This window comes from Podarcis cretensis, assembly GCF_951804945.1.
Source record: "Podarcis cretensis genome assembly, chromosome: 1".
Taxonomy (NCBI): Eukaryota; Metazoa; Chordata; class Lepidosauria; order Squamata; family Lacertidae; genus Podarcis; species Podarcis cretensis.
Window position 1 is genome coordinate 81,782,321 of NC_137170.1, and position 16,090 is coordinate 81,798,410.

Sequence of the window (16,090 nt, forward strand, 5' to 3'; positions counted from 1 at the left end):
AGCTTCAGCCATCTTGAGTCCAGAGCAGCCAGCCATCTTCCTCAGCCTCTGGGATACAGCCTCTCCAGCCAGCAGCCAATATAGTTCTGCCTTTCAGCTCCTACATGAAGTTCTGACCCCTCCTTTCTCACCCCCCCAAGTCCCTGGAAACACAGCCCCTCCCCTTCTGCCTCAGGCATTCCAAGCCCAGTTTTTAAAACCTGCCAATTCTCCTGTCTCTGTCCACTTCTCAGAGCCACATGGTTCCCCAGGTGATTCCTGGCCAGGAAGCTGGTTTAGCCTGCATTTTTACACTGCATTTATACTATTATTAAAAACCTTAAAATAAATCAGAAAGGTAAAAAGCCCAGTAAAAAAATAACTAACTTCAGCATAGAACACAACAACTAAAACAATTAAACCCAGCATAAAACTTGGCGAATCCAATCGATCAGGAGTAGCCAGCATGGTGCCCTCCAGATGTGCCCTCCGAGACAATTTGCTGCCTGAGGTGAAGCAGAAAATAGCAGCTCCCTGGGAACTGTATTTTGTTAAGGGTGCATAGATAGGGAATATTGGGCTCTGGGGACCAGATACAGCCATCCAAGCCTCTCTGTCGGGGCTCAGATCACCCACCTCCAGTTTTGCTTTGCAGCCTCCTTGAGGTTTTTGTTTTTTTTACTGACTGAATGTGTCTTTGGATGGTGAGAAGGCAGGGTGATGGTGGGAGAGTGTGCATCTTCCCTCCTTCCTCCCCCCCAAAAACATGCTTCATTTTTCCATTCCACAGAGTGGGCTGGACTAAGTTGTTTGCTATGTTCCCGCTTGCTGTGCCAACCATGAGCTGCACTGTAGAGGGTGCTGTTGCTTATGTAAGCAAACCAGAATGAATGCTTGATAAGCAGGTCATTTGCAGGATGCATAAGTCTGAATATGGTTATAAACTGTATTAGAGTTGTGCACCACATTCAGACAGAATCCTTTGATACAGCAATGCTAGCCCTTTGCCATTTATTGTTTTTATTGTATTTTATCCTGTGAGGTCTCAGGAAAAGCCACAGAGGCCTGTTCTTGTCTGTTTTTTGGTTAGACTAACTGATGCCATTTTGCTTCTGTAAAGAAACTGCCTGCTTTATAATTTCGGAGGGTGAGCCACAAATATGTGAAAACCAGATAACATTGCTAGGCAATTTTCCAGAAAACTTCCCTCTGCCAGGAAGCTTTTCCCTTCAAGGTCTCCAGGCAGGGTGTCCTGTTTTGATCAGCGCTAGGAACCTCAAAAGGGGGAAAGGCAGGGGGGATGCCTATAAAAAGTCTGAACAAAGGCTATTTGGGCATGGCTTCTCCATCACACTGGTGAGTGTGGATCACCCACTCTGTTTTACTCAGCTGAATAAACGAGTAATTATGGGACTCTGTCTATGGCATTTATTGGCCTTTCAGTGACCAAGGCAGCTTGCGCCCGATTAGCGGACCCCAACAATTCTTTAGTGTCCTTTTATCATCTGACCCATCTACTGCAATTATTAAGTTTGCAGATGACACCACCATAATGGGTTTAATAACAGGTGGAGACGAATCAGCGTATAGAGGGGAGGTCCAAAAAATATCTACATGGTGCCTAGGAACCACTTGCACTTCAATATCAGCAAGAATATCGGGCAGAAGATATAGAAGCATGATTAGTTGCACCAACAGGGTAAAGAACAGCTTCTATCCGTGGGCTGTTAAGCTGCTGAATGAAACGATAACAACAGGGCAACTGACTTTTGGGTTTGGTGGGTGTGCGTCAGTAAACGAGGGGAATTAAGACTAAGAGAGCTGCGGGGGGTGCTCGTGTAATCTCATTGTATACAAGTTGTACAAGTGACAATAAACTATTGCATTTCATTTTATCTTTTGTTCTACCCTGCTTTGAGTTGGCGGTATATGCCATGAATATTTTTATAAATAAATATCAACAAAAATTAAATTCCCTTTCTAGAATTGTTCTCTAGATCCTTCAAGTAGTCTCTGGATTAACTGTGACATTTATCATACACACTGAAAAATGAATCTTCAGCACGGAAATGCAAAGCACAGGTTTTAATAATGATTCAAGTAGGAATGATTGAAGAACATGGCAGGAGATTTCTCTAGCTTTTCTGCAGCATATGATTATTGCTTCAAAGGGAGGCAGGAGCTCCGACGTCAATGACAGGATCAAAGAAATAGAAGAATAGATCAATATTTTCCAGCAACCAATATCAGTAGTCAGCATGTGGAATTTGATTGACTTCTTCCATAGATCAAAATTACTCGTCGCTGCTGCATTTGTCAACCATCTTTTTCTGAAATGAAATGAAACAAATGTAAGTACAGGCTGCTAAAGGAAATGAGGAAGGCTGGGGCTAGCTGGTTCTTGGCGAGCATTACTCAACAGCCTGCTTCCTGAACAGTAGAAGATCATGCCATGGTGAAAATGACTGAAAGTCAATAAAAGGCAACGTTGCCTTCTATCTGTGCCTCAATTCACTTGGCTCAACCATCAGAATAATTGGGCAGCTTTAGGGTTGGAAAAGATGGGTCTTCCTTACGATGACACAGGCCTGCTGCATGCATATTAAACTAGAGTTATTACTGTATGACCTGAATTAGTCTCTGACATATGGAGAAGGCTCTGGTAATATAGATGGCAGGACAAAGAATTTAGATCCTTTTTAGATCATCAGATATTAACTTGTGGCCTTTGATATGCATGCTAAAATAATGTTTTTAAATAGCAGACTGCAAATAAAGTTTGACGGGATGAAAGACAAGGTATAATAAATACCCAAACACAGGCAAGAAAAAAATGGCAAAATAGATAATTACCACAAGATCATACAACCCCTCTTTTTCCTTTTCTGTAAATTCATCCTGGGTACAACTTTGCACCTTCTGTGCATTGGTTATCCCATACTTTGAACGAGGTACGTGGTTTTTAAGCTCCTCTTTTAAGTCATCCGCTGTTCCAGAAAGGAATGCAGTCACTGAATTCTCGACGGAAGGACATAGCTCAGAATAAACTGGGGCGGGGGGGGGGGAGGAAACAAAACAAAAACAAAAACTGAATTTATAATACTTTATACATGTTTTATTTAAACTCTTTATTGTCATCTTAGAAAAAAGAAACAATCACCTGATAACTGGATGGAAATAATATGATTCAGCTGAGAAGGCCCAGCTCAGCTCCAGTTTGGATGCCCATTTCTCTGCAAGAAATATTCACGGGAAAAGCACTTTCTTGTGCTGACACCACATGAGGATGGTTTAAATGTTCTTTCCTTACCATGTTTGTAGGTCAGGGACACACAGCCCTGACCAGAGGGTGCTATGTTTCCTGGGGTCTGTAGATGGGGGGGGGGATACTATACTTCCTCTGTGGAAAAAGGTAAAGGTAAAGGTACCCCTGCCCGTATGGGCCAGTCGTGATTGACTCTGGGGTTGCGCGCCCATCTCGCTTAAGAGGCCGGGGGCCAGTGCTGTCCAAAGACACTTTCCGGGTCACGTGGCCAGCGTGACGAAGCTGCTCTGGGGAGCCAGCACCAGCGCAGCACACGGAAACGCCGTTTACCTTCCCGCTATAAAGCAGTACCTATTTATCTACTTGCACTTAAGGGTGCTTTCGAACTGCTAGGTGGGCAGAAGCAGGGACCGAGCAACGGGAGCTCACCCTGCCGCGGGGATTCGAACCGCCGACCATACGATCGGCAAGTCCTAGGCGCTGAGGTTTTACCCACAGCGCCACCCACGTCCCAGATTTCCTCTGTGTAGCACTAACCAAAACTGGCCTTTTCACAGCCGAGTAATTTCTAAATTGGAGGCCATAAATATGACATCTTAACTTACCATAAAATTCACATGTCACTAGATCAAACTGAGTCCTGCTGTAGCCCACTTAAACTCACTGACTATCATCTTCAGTGATTTTTAGGGTGCCCAGATTCAAAAAAAGGGACAGGGCTGCTGCACCTTTTAACAGCTGTGTAAAAAGAGGAGATTTCTGCAGATGCACCTCCCATGCTAAACTATACCTGCTGAAATTTTTAAAGGTACAGAAGCCTTGTCCTTTTTTTTTTTTTTGCATCTGGTTGCCATAATGGTTTTTTAGAGCTCAGTACTGTCACTAGGGATGTAAGAAAGCACCGTTTCTGTCATAAACTATGTTACTTGTCTCACAGTCCGATGTGACAAATTTTACATAATTATGTAAATTATGTAATTACATTGCCATTGCATTATTCAGCCTCATTCATTTCTATGTAATGGAAACACGGGGCAAATGTGTGTGTGTGTGTGGGGGGGGGAAACGATGACTCATCAATCATGTATCGTTTCCAGACTGAAAGTGACAACAGCTAATACCAATTGCATTCAATCGACTGATTTTCATTCCAGACGTGGAACGAATAAGTGAACAGTGGCGATTTCTGCTTCTATTTCCGACAGAATTCTCCATTATCCCTAACTGTAGCCTGTGCAATCTTAAAGAAAGCATACTGGGGAGAAAGCCCCATTGGGCACAACAGGACTTAGTTTTGAGTAAGCCTGCTTTGCATTGTGCTGCACTTGAGTGGAAGCCCTGCAGAGCTGGTCCAGGATGTCTCCTTGCCTAAAATGTCCAGCTCTTGGAGTTCATTTCACTGAGATTCTACTGTATTTCATTTACAAATGGCATCTCTGGAAATGTTATGCCATACTACTAAATGTTTGCTTCTTGAATCTATTGAAACCGGGAGCCAGAAGTCTCAGTAGTGATGCTTACCTGTAGAGCAGTAGCATGCTAGGGCGATGAGCAGGATGAGTGTCAGCTTCATGATGGAGAAAAATTCTCAGACGGGTTGCAGCCCACAGCAAAACTATCTGGGATCCTGAGCTGCGCAGCTCAGGCATCTATATATATAGCTCTATGTGCCCATGAGCTGCTCCGCCTACAACACAACACATTGTTCTCCTCCTCATTTCTGATCAAATCCAAAGGAGATGGAGAGCTGCTGCGTGCATTTAAAATTCAGCATGCACTGGGTTGGTTACTGCGGTGTGCCCTATTAGAGTGTTCCTTGAGGGGACAATATCAATTTTTTGACTATTTGTCTGCACTGCAGATGGGGGAGAGAGCCAGTCTGTCAGCAAACTGATACGAAATATCATCTACCTGATTTTTTGTGGCAGCTTTTAAAAGCTTTTAAAAGAAAAGAAAAATGCTGTGGAAATGGGGTGAACTAAATTTAAGGTTAGCAAGATGAAGAGACCAAGATCAATTCCTACAGCACAAGGAGGGTCAGGTGTGGCTTCCTATTGACCTATATGCAGAGTGTACGTAGGATTTAAGAAGACAAGAGAGCCAAGAGAGAGTTATGGCTGTACTCTTGAGTTTTGATGCATCAAATCCCTTCTCACATATGAAGGTCACTGGGTAGCCCTGGGAAAATCACTCTTTCTTGGTATAGCGTACTTCAAAGGGGTATTATGAGGCTCGAATGCCACACTGAGTTTCTGGGGAAGAGAACGTAACAAAACAAAATCTCTGTCTGTCTGTCTGTCTGTCTGTCTCTCATGTGTTATACTTAATAGACCCTGTGTGCAGTTGCTAAATCAATTACAAATACACTCAGGTTTTCATTCTGTGTCTTTGATTTGATTCCCGCCCCCCAACCACTTTATAAATATATAGTAACCTTCCAAATGTGCATTCAATTATATGCAAATGAAATTTCAGGACAAAAGATCAGTGGCTGTAAGATTTTCAAGGTTATAGAGAGCAAATGGTTGATGGAGGCAAAAAGGAAAGGGCAAGTTGTTCCATGGTTAAAGGTAAAGGTAAAGGTACCCCTGCCCGTACGGGCCAGTCTTGACAGACTCTGGGGTTGTGCGCCCATCTCACTTAAGAGGCCAGGGGCCAGCGCTGTCCGGAGACACTTCCGGGTCACGTGGCCAGCGTGACATCGCTGCTCTGGCCAGAGCCAGAGCCAGAGCCGCACACGGAAACGCCGTTTACCTTCCCGCTGGTAAGTGGTCCCTATTTATCTACTTGCACCCGGAGGTGCTTTCGAACTGCTAGGTTGGCAGGCGCTGGGACCGAGCAGCGGGAGCGCACCCCGCCGCAGGGATTCGAACCGCCGACCTTTCGATCGGCAAGCCCTAGGCGCTGAGGCTTTAACCCACAGCGCCACCTGCGTCCCCTGTTCCATGGTTAGGTAAATGCAAATGATCCGTATAGCCTGAGGTTTTATAAACAGTCCAAACTATCTTGACTTTGCCAAGTATTGCTAATATGAATGTTGCTTTTAAATTCTTTAGGTCATTATGGGATTACCTAAATTGAAGGATGTGTATATATTGACATTTCTCCTTTGCGTATTGATTTGTGCCCAGGCCTGTGTGTTTTCTCTTATCCATGTCCTAATGGAACGGATTTAGGAGAGTGGCAATGCTGGGGACACCACAACTATGATTTAGAATGGAGCACAAATGCGGAGGGTGCTGAATTTTGAAGTTGCGCAGGGCTCCACTGAAATTTGAGACCCCAAGCTCTGCCACTGATGGAACTACTTCATTGGATACCACCTATTATCTTTGGGCTAGGCTAACTATGAATTCTGCTTTGAATTCTATTCACTCCCCCCAATTATCCAGATCTTCATTCATTCATTTCATAAGCAGACAGTATAGACAATATTATCTTTACTAACCAGCTAGGTTTCTTCTGATTTCCTTCTTCTTTTCTTTCCTTGTTATCTTTTCCTTGTGTGGAGGAATGTACTATAACTTTCTGTGGGAGAAAGGTCTGACACGGGCAGAAAGATTCCTTAGCTAAAAACAAAGTGAAAAGGGCCAAAGATTAAAAATAAATAAATCATGAGACTTACGATGAGAAGAAATCTGACCCATTTTAAAACTGCTGTATACTATTACAAGAGATCAAGAGCAGCTCACCTAGTTGGGTGGAGCTGCAACAACATTTGACAGAGGTAGCATCACTTCCATGTACTGGCAGGGGAAGGTGGTGGTGAAGTCAGGGCTGTGCAGAGCCAATCTAGTGCTTACGCTAATACGTCTATGTGGCCTAGATGGAAAATGATCTGAGCCTGTGCAAGGCAGCTTTGTGTGTTTGGTATTAAGTGTCTGAGGCAAATTTTGCACCTTCGTGGGCTGTAGAAGAGGAGTGCTCACAAGCATGCTATCAGGTGGATTAATGGGTTGATCAACCCTTAAAACCTTTTCAGGAGATCTTGTCAAGGAACAAGAACTTATGGCCCTCCAGATGTTTCTGGAATACAACATTCCTATCCCCTGTCTGTTGGTCATGCTAACTGAGTAGATCAGTAATATACGAGGTGGCTATAGCCACTTTACCCCAATGCTGCTGCTTGGAGGGTACATATTCCGCTTCTCTGGAGATAGGCACTGCCTTTTTCATGTACTCTTAAGAGAGATAGGCAGGCTGTTTGTACATCATCAAGAAGCAGAGCCAGCATGGCTTCTGCATGGACAAGCCCTTTCCGACGAAGCTATTAGATTTATTTTGGAGTGTCAACAAGCATATAGATAGAACTGATCCAGTGATGTAGTGTACCTGGGCTTTCAAAAACCTTTAACAGGGTATCTCATGAAAGTTTAGTAAGGTTAGCAGTCATGGAATAAGAGGAGAAGTCTTTTTATGGGTCAGATATTGGTTAAGAAAACAGATAACAGGAATCAATGGACAGTCCTCCAAATGGAGACATGTGGAAAGTGGAATCCCACAAGGATTGGTATTAGGACTTGTGATCTTTGGCTTGTTCGAAAGTGATCTAGAGTTAGGGGTAAGCAGTGAGGTAGCCAAGTTTGTGGAAGAAAATAGATTGTTCAGAGTCATTAGCATGAAAAGATTTTGCAAAACTTTTTCCAAAAAGTCCTCTCCAAATTGAGGGAATGGGCAGTAAATGGGAAATGCAATTCAGGGTAAACAAGTGTAAAGTGATGCATATTGTGGTGAAAAATAATCTTAATTTCACATATATACTCATAGGGTCTGAACTGGCAGTGACTGATCAGGAATGAGACCTTGGGGTAGTAGCTGAAGGGATATTTGACCCAGGGTGTAGCAGCTGTGGAAAGGGCAAATCGCATGTTGAAGATGTAAGAAAAACACTAGGGCCTAATTTGAATAGTAGAGTGCTAGGTATCTGGTGGGAGGGGCTTGTGTGTTCTGCTTGGAATCAGCCCCTCCCTTCAGTGTGTTCCATTAAGTTTCAGTTAGGAGGGACCAACTGTCTCTTCTTGTTTCTTGCCTCAAACTTGCCTCATGTCGTCGTATTTAGTTTCTTTCATTATGTTATTTTGTTACAGTTTTATTTATTATTAAAGCTGAGTTTACATATACGTAAGCTTTATTTTTCTCAGTGAACAAGAAACTCTGCTGAGGAAAGGTGTGGAATGTCCTAAACTGTGTGAGTGAGGGGATATTCCCAGATATTACCAGGAGGATTGATTTTGTTAATCACCCCCCACCTCCACAACAGAAGATACCTAGAAAAGGAATTAAAAATAAAACTGCTGATATCATAAAAGCACAATTATACACATCTATCAAGAAGGTGGAGTAATTTCTCTGTGAGGAAATGCTGCAGAATTTTTGACTTTTTAGTTCAGAGAAAAAAGGTGATGTGGCAAAAATTATGCATGACATGGAGAAAGTGTTTTTCTGCTTCTTTCATAACATTAGAACTCATGGGCATCCAATGAAGCAGAATGCTGGAAGATTCAGGGCAGATAGTTAAACTATGGAACCTGATCCCTCAAGGGGCTGTGATGGCCACCAACTTGAATGGCTTTCCAAAAGGATTAGACAAATTCATGGGGGATAAGACCATCAGTGGCTACTAGCAATGATACCTTTGTCCTACCTTGGGAGCCAACATACATCTGAATCCCAGTTGCTGGGAGCTTCAGGTGAGCAGAGTGCTGTTGTCCAGCTCAAGTCCAACTTGCAGGCTTCCCATAGGCACCTGGTTGACCCCTGTGAGAACAGCAAGCTGGACTAGATGGGCCATTGGTCTGATACAGCAGGAACATCTTCTATTCTTACGTTATGTTAAGAGTCCTACCAGGTTCAGAGAAGTGCAAGACTTTTTAAACAAGAGTGCAAGCCTTGTGGGACTAAACTGAATCCATTTTTCTGCAATATCCAGTTACAGTGGTTTGGCAAAAAAGAAGGTCTAGAGATGGGGGGCTGCTTAGAGGAAGGAGTGCCCAGCACCTTAATAAAGTATATTTCCCAGAATTCTTTGGGAGAAGCCACAACGGTTAAAGTGTTTTGATAGTGCTATAATTGTATTGTGCAGATGAGGCCACTGACTAGAGTCACATGATGCATTTGGCAGTCTTTGTTCCTTATTGAAATGTTTTGTTCATCATCCCTGGGCTAATCATATTGCCTGCAGAAAGGTCTTGTCTATTTTGAAAAAGTGAACAAATGAATGGTTTCCTCTAGCTTATCTTTGCTGCCTTCCTTTAACCTTGTAATATAAGCTCCTGACTGTCTAGCACATGTCAGTATCATGAGCGTGCAAGCGCATTTACTCACATTTGTGTGGGGGGTGTGTGTGTGTAGACATTTATTCACAGGTGAGCATATCAATTCTATCAGCTGCATTCCTGTTCCTGGGATCAAAGTTGGGGCCCATAAACTCTACCACATGCTTCCATGACTTTCTGGAATCAATGTATCTGACTGATTATTATGGCACTTTGTCCCTAGTACAAGCCACTCTCCCCACCCCCCACAAAAATGGTTTGGAAGTTAGGGAAGCACAACTGCCTGTCTCTCAAACTAGCAAAACAAGGGCCCTCTCTAAGTTGTAGAGAAGGGCTGGGCCAGCAACTCGCTGTTCAGAATATTCCTTGTTCTGCTCTAACATAGTCTCTGGCTGGCTCTAGCAAATCTCAAGAGATCAGTGCAAATGGCACACATTTAACAGCCTACAGGAATGAAACTTGAGCAAAGGAATGCAAGGCAGTAAGTTTAATAGCAAGTTGAATATGACTGATTGCAGAACAGCACATGAGATTTCTCTAGGTTTTCTGTCACATAATGATTATTGCCCCACAGGGAGCTTCTTTGAACAAGGACAGTACAAGCGAAATCGAAGAATGGATCAATCATATGATATTTCAGGAATTGGTAGTCAGCTTGTGGAATCAGCGTAGCATCATCCAAAGATCAGTTCTTCCAGTCTTTTTTGCATTTGTGCATTAAGTTTTTCTGAAATTAAATGAAATCCGGGTGAGTACAGAGTGCTGAATGACAAAGAAGAAGAAAATCACAGCTATGCAATGCAGCTCCAGTGACTTTATGTACATATTTTCATATACTCTTGTTAACCACTTAGATATTTTTTATTATACAGGAGGGAAAGAAAGAAAGAAAGAAAGAAAGAAAGAAAGAAAGAAAGAAAAGAGGGCTGAAACTGTAGTAGGGTTAATCTGAAGGACCACCAAGGGCTGTACCACTGCCTTTCTCCTTGTCAGCAGGGCCTGCTGATGAAGAATGGCTGGGAGATTAGAAAGGTAATGTAAAGCTGGGAGAGGCACAGCTATTGGCCATGAGGCTTGAGGGATCCTTAAGAATGAGGAGGAAGGGAAGAGGTGAGGTAGACAGGGCTTGAGGGAGTTCTAGTTGAGCCAACTCAAGGGTGTTGGAAGAAAAAGTATTTGTGTCTTGGATTTAATCATCAGCCTGCTTCTCAAACAGTAGGAGATTGCCTCATGGGGTGGTATATTTGCCTCCTCTCTGTACCTCGGTTCGCATGTATGGCATAGGCAACCAGCGTAATGACGGCTTTCCCATCAACCGGAAGGCGCCCTTTGCATGGCCGCACGCAGTACCCTGATCCCTGAGACAATGGCAGAAGTTCCTGGTCCACCTCCCCACGTCACAGCTCTTTGAGGTTCCCACCAAACCTCAGTTCTAATAAACCTATCTGTGGTGGGGGGAGGCAGAGCTCTTTGCGTAGTTAAAAGGGGTGGAGCCTACCTAACAGCACACAGTCAGCTCCAGAGCTTCACCTTCCCTACCCTCCCTTTGTTTAATGCTCTTTTATTACAGGTTAACTTCTTTTACAGGTATTCAGGTGCTGCTATGGTCTTAGGATGGTTGCTGTTAAGGGGCCGGGAAGGAATTTCCCTGCATTGGCAAGTTTCGCCTTCCCCGTAGCAAATGTCACAACTTTGGCGGTTTTAGGCCTTGGGCGGAATCCTTTAATCTATCTTCCCTATATGGGGGGGGGGGTTGTAGCGGTGATGCTCCCCCCCTGTGGCGGTGATCCCAGGGTTCCTCGTTAAAGGGCCATAAGCTGAAAAGTTGTCAGTGCACTCCCCAGTGTTGCGGTGAAATGGCGGTGGACACTGCGTAAACAAATGTCTTCCAGAGCCAGCCCACTTCCCAGACAGATCTGATTTCCCAGATGTGCCCCAGATCCCCAGCTGGGGACTGGGAGGGATACATGCCCAGTGCCTAAGCTAAGGTTTCCTACATCTGAAAGTTTAAATAAAGTTGTGGCCAATTTAATCCCATAACACGTTGTCATGAGTCATTCATGGCTCTTGGGGTCGGGGGTCTCTGCCTAGGCATGCAAACATTTATCTGGGAAGAAAAGAGAATACAGATACGTGTGCTGTGTATGTAAATAAGTATGTGGAGAGTGCTGGGGTCAGGCAACGTATTTAAAACCGTTTTAGAGCATCAGATTTTGTCATATGACTTTCAATCTGCAGGGTAAGACACTCTCTTAAAACCAAGAGACTGTAATTGGTGGGATAGGTGAGAACATATACATCTCCGGGACGGAAGCCATTTGTAGACTACCTAAAAAACCATTGTAAAAATGTTAGAACTTTAGTCGGTTTGGAGTAAGCTCAGCAGTTATAGTTTATACTGGGAAGTATTTGAATGTTTAAATAGTTAGAAAAAATAGAATATGCAGCAGGAAAGGGAAACTTTAGGGAACCATGGAAGGATGGATGGGAAGTCGATGAAATAGAATTATGGGTTGATGTAATGTATCTCCCCCCCCCTTTCTCCCCTTCCTTTTCTTTCACTTTTTTCTTTTATTTTTCAGTTCTGTATTTTGTACTCTTATAAATTCATAAATAAAAATGAAATTAAAAAATTAGATGGGGGGGAACATATACATCCTGGGTTGGATTCAATTAACCCAGTGTGCTAGCAGATGTCAGTGCACAGGCTCCCACTAGTGCAATAGGACTCCCCTTCTACCCCCCAATCCCTTCTGGGGCGTCAGGAGAACCCCCAGAACAGCCTGCGGCAGGAGGAGAGAGGAGAGCATTCTGTTTGACACTCACAATATCATATTCCTCCCCCTGTCTCTTGTTATGAGTTAGAAGCACAAAAAGCCAGCAAGAAAAAGGACAATGCTTAAAATTACCAGAAGTTTCAAGTATTCCGAACGTTTCTCATCTGAAAATGTTTCAATCAGCTCTTTTACTTCCATTGCAGCTTGGATGCCATCTTCATTGTCAGAATAACGTTCAAGTTCTTCCATATACTCAGAATCTGTTCCGGAAAACTTTGCACCTAGAAATTTCTCCATAGGTTTGCATGTTTTGTGGGAATCTAGGGGGAAGGAAAATAAAAACCCAAACAGGCTGTTAAAAACACTTTAAATCTACACACACACATACTCTTCTTTAGTATCATCTTTAAAAAGTAAATAAAAACTAGGTGATAACTGGCTGCAAACATGATAGCCCACTTCAGACTGCCCTGCCCAGGATCCTGCTGGGATGCCAGAGAAGAAGACTGCGAGACAGAGGCACTTACACCAGCAGATGCTATGAGCTTGTCCACACTGGAGCAAAGCATGGATTTGCACTTTCCTGTCTCTTCATTATTGCAAGGTTTTTCAAGCCTGGCCTCTTCCGGCTTTCCAAGGATTGAAAAAAACCCCCACATTAAAAGGAGGAAAGGTGTGGGACTACCCTGAAATGGAGAGAGTGTAATGTGGACCCTCCTACATTAATGGACAGGCAGGTAGGTGCAAATCTATGAAAAGAGAGACAGGAGGAAGTGTTCCAACATCTCCCTCCCGCCCACCTGGGGACAGTGGAGAGGCATGCTGGTTTTCTCAGCCTCTGCACCTACCAGATGAATAGAGAAGGCAGGATGGAAGCGAGCATGTGCCTTCAGGCAGTGGGACCCAATCAGTGGCGTAGCGTGGGGGGTGCAGGGGGGGCCGGCCGCACCGGGCGTAACATCTGGGGGTTAGGGTTAGGGGGCACAAATCCACGGGTTAGGGGTGCAAATCCACGGGTTAGGGGGCGCAAATCCACGGGTTAGGGGGTGCAAATTACTTGCATTGCCCCGGGTGCTAACAACCCACGCTACGCCACTGGACCCAATGCTCATGTCCACCCAGGTCTTTCTTGGGGAGAATACTGAGTGGCCTCCATATGAAATTCAGCTGTGGGCTGGTTCCAACTTATGGACACGGCTTCCTTATCCTTCCCTCGCCCCCTCTGACAAAGGAGCACCCAAGATTTACCAAGGGGCAAGATAAGCTTGACCCCTATCTTACGCTCTCAGAAGAAAATAAGATAGCTAGGCAAATCTCTTTTGAGAAATTTGTTTCACCAAACTAGAAGCAAGGTAAAAGTCATATAACTTGGCTACTTGTTTAAGAATAAGATGTCTTATTTATTCTTGCAAAAAATGATGTTTTGCTTGAATTATAAGAATAGGTTATCATTTCTGCTCTTAATTTTAATGGTTGTAAGAATATACAGCTATTCTGAGGATTCGTAATTTCCTAGATTGGAAGGAACTGCTTCTGAGCTCTATTAAAGTAGGCTAGATAGATACATGGATACCCATGAATGTCACTAGGCTAGTGAGTCAATATTCATGGTTATTTATTTATTTTATTTTATTAATTTAATGACCAGCATTAAATACTACATTTTAAAGTTTACAATGCACATAGGTAAAGGTAAAGGGACCCCTGACCATTAGGTCCTGTCGTGAACGACTCTGGAGTTGCGGCGCTCATCTCGCTTTACTGGCCGAGGGAGAAGACGTTTGTCCACAGACAGCTTCCGGGTCATGTGGCCAGCATGACAAAGCCGTTTCTGGCGAACCAGAACAGCGTACGGAAATGCCGTTTATCTTCCCGCCGGAGTGGTACCTATTTATCTACTTGTACTTTGACGTGCTTTCGAACTGCTAGGTTGGCAGGAGCATGGACCGAGCAACAGGAGCTCACCCTGTTGCAGGGATTTGAAGACCATCTTTTATCGTGGGCCCCTGGTTGCCACTGCACATACCTCAGGAGAGTATGCCTGAAGTGTCAGGTACAGGCATTCATGATTTAGCTGAAGTTCTCCTGCATCTCATTTGTAGATGCCATATCTGAAGACATTAGACTGGATTATTTTTGCTTCTTGAGGCAAAGAGCCATTAAGTGTCATAGTGATAGTTACCAGAAGAGTGATGCTTACCATGGTGATGTGCATCCAAGGAGCAGCATGCCAGGGCGAGGAGCAGAAGGACAAGTGTCAGCTTCATGGTGGAGAAGAAATCCCAGTATGGGTTCCAATATGCAGCAAAACTGTTTGGGGTGTGTGTTTATTTATATACACAGAGGAGGTAGCAAGAACCACTCCGCCCACAACATGACACAGGAGCACACATGACCCTATTTACATTTCTCCTGGTATTTACTTACTTAATATATTTACTGATGGGGCAACCTAACCATGTCCTCTCATTAGTAAATCCTACTGAATTCATTGGTGCTTATTCCCAAGTCCCAGGTAAGTGGAGTTAGCATTGCAGACATCCTTGCACATTTCTATAAATAGCTGTCAACGTTCCCCTTTTTTAAAGGGAAATTCCCTTATTCCGAATAGGATTCCTCACAAGAAAAGGGAAAAGTTGACAGCTATGTTTCTATACTGCCCAATAACCAAAGTTCTCCGAGCATTTTACATTAAAAATTATCTTCCGTGGGAGAGAAAATATAGACGAGAGAGGAATTCTCTTACTGATTAGTGTCTCTTGGAACATTTCAGTCCTAGAATCAGATCTGAAGGAGATGGAGAGTGGCTTCACATATTGCAAAATTAGTGGCCAGAGTATGGGCTGCTGTGATGTGCCCTATAAAGGACTTCCTTGCAAGACAGAAGCAGGTTTTTGACCACTTTTGTGAACTGCAGGGGCCTAGCCCAGGTCAGCTCCTTGTAGGCATATATGCACACTGTATACAGACCCTCCAAGTGTCCCTACTTTCCAGGGATGTCCCTGATTTAGAGAAGCCGACCCAGTTTCTGATTTGATCCCAGAATGTCCCACTTTTCCTTAGGATGTCCTGATTTTCATTGGAGAAATGTTGGGGGGTACGGAGTTATTTGACTCCCGAGTCATCTGAAGGCAATCCTGTACAGTGGTACCTCAGGATAAGTACTTAATTCGTTCTGGAGGTACATACTTAACCTGAAACTGTTCTTAACTTGAAGCACCACTTTAGCTAATGTGGCCTCCTGCTGCCACTGCGCAGCCGGAGCACAATTTCTGTTCTCATCCTGAAGCAAAGTTCTTAACCTGAAGCACTATTTCTGGGTTAGCGGAGTCTGTAACCTGAAGCATATGTAACCCGAGGTACCACTGTATAGGGATTTTTAAAAAATGTTTAATGTTTTATTATGTTTTTATATATGTTGGAAGCTGCCCAGAGTGGCTGGGGCAACCCAGTAAGATGTGTGGGGTATAAAAAGTAAAATTATCATGGAATGGGACATCCCTATTTTCATCGGATAAAAGTTGGAGGGTATGCTGTACATAAGAATTTTGAAAAGGCAGCTGGAATATTGAGATTGGATATGCAAAATTGCTATTGACATATGAAGCTCGCAGGACAGTCCTGGGGAAATCACGCTTTTGGCATAGCTAACCTATTGTGAAGCTAGAAAGTGGCTCTGAGTTACTTGGGTGAAGAACAGGAGGCAAATGTGAAAAAACCCCTCACAACAGATCCCTTTTGGAAGTACAGTAATTCTTACATACAAGGTGTGTAGCTGCTACCTCTTTTTCAGA

The 16,090-nt window shown here is 43.7% G+C and overlaps 1 protein-coding gene and 1 long non-coding RNA gene across 2 annotated transcripts; both read right to left on the bottom strand.

Annotated features, from left to right (window-relative positions):
* Nucleotides 1–2,049: 2,049 nt before the first annotated feature.
* On the bottom strand, nucleotides 2,050–9,375 carry LOC307200924 (uncharacterized protein). The gene is made up of 5 exons (XM_079949995.1): nucleotides 8,889–9,375; nucleotides 6,693–6,813; nucleotides 4,766–4,931; nucleotides 2,833–3,026; nucleotides 2,050–2,309 (listed from the first exon to the last, which is right to left on the bottom strand). Exons 3-5 carry the CDS (start codon nucleotides 4,815–4,817, stop codon nucleotides 2,274–2,276), a joined length of 282 nt encoding a protein of 93 aa, XP_079806121.1. The 5' UTR covers nucleotides 4,818–4,931; nucleotides 6,693–6,813; nucleotides 8,889–9,375; the 3' UTR covers nucleotides 2,050–2,273.
* Nucleotides 9,376–10,010: 635 nt separating this feature from the next.
* Nucleotides 10,011–14,612, bottom strand: LOC307200933. Its single transcript, XR_013832477.1, has 3 exons — nucleotides 14,497–14,612; nucleotides 12,429–12,616; nucleotides 10,011–10,246 (listed from the first exon to the last, which is right to left on the bottom strand). It is a non-coding gene; the product is annotated as an uncharacterized lncRNA (long non-coding RNA).
* Between the last annotated feature and the right edge of the window lie 1,478 nt (nucleotides 14,613–16,090).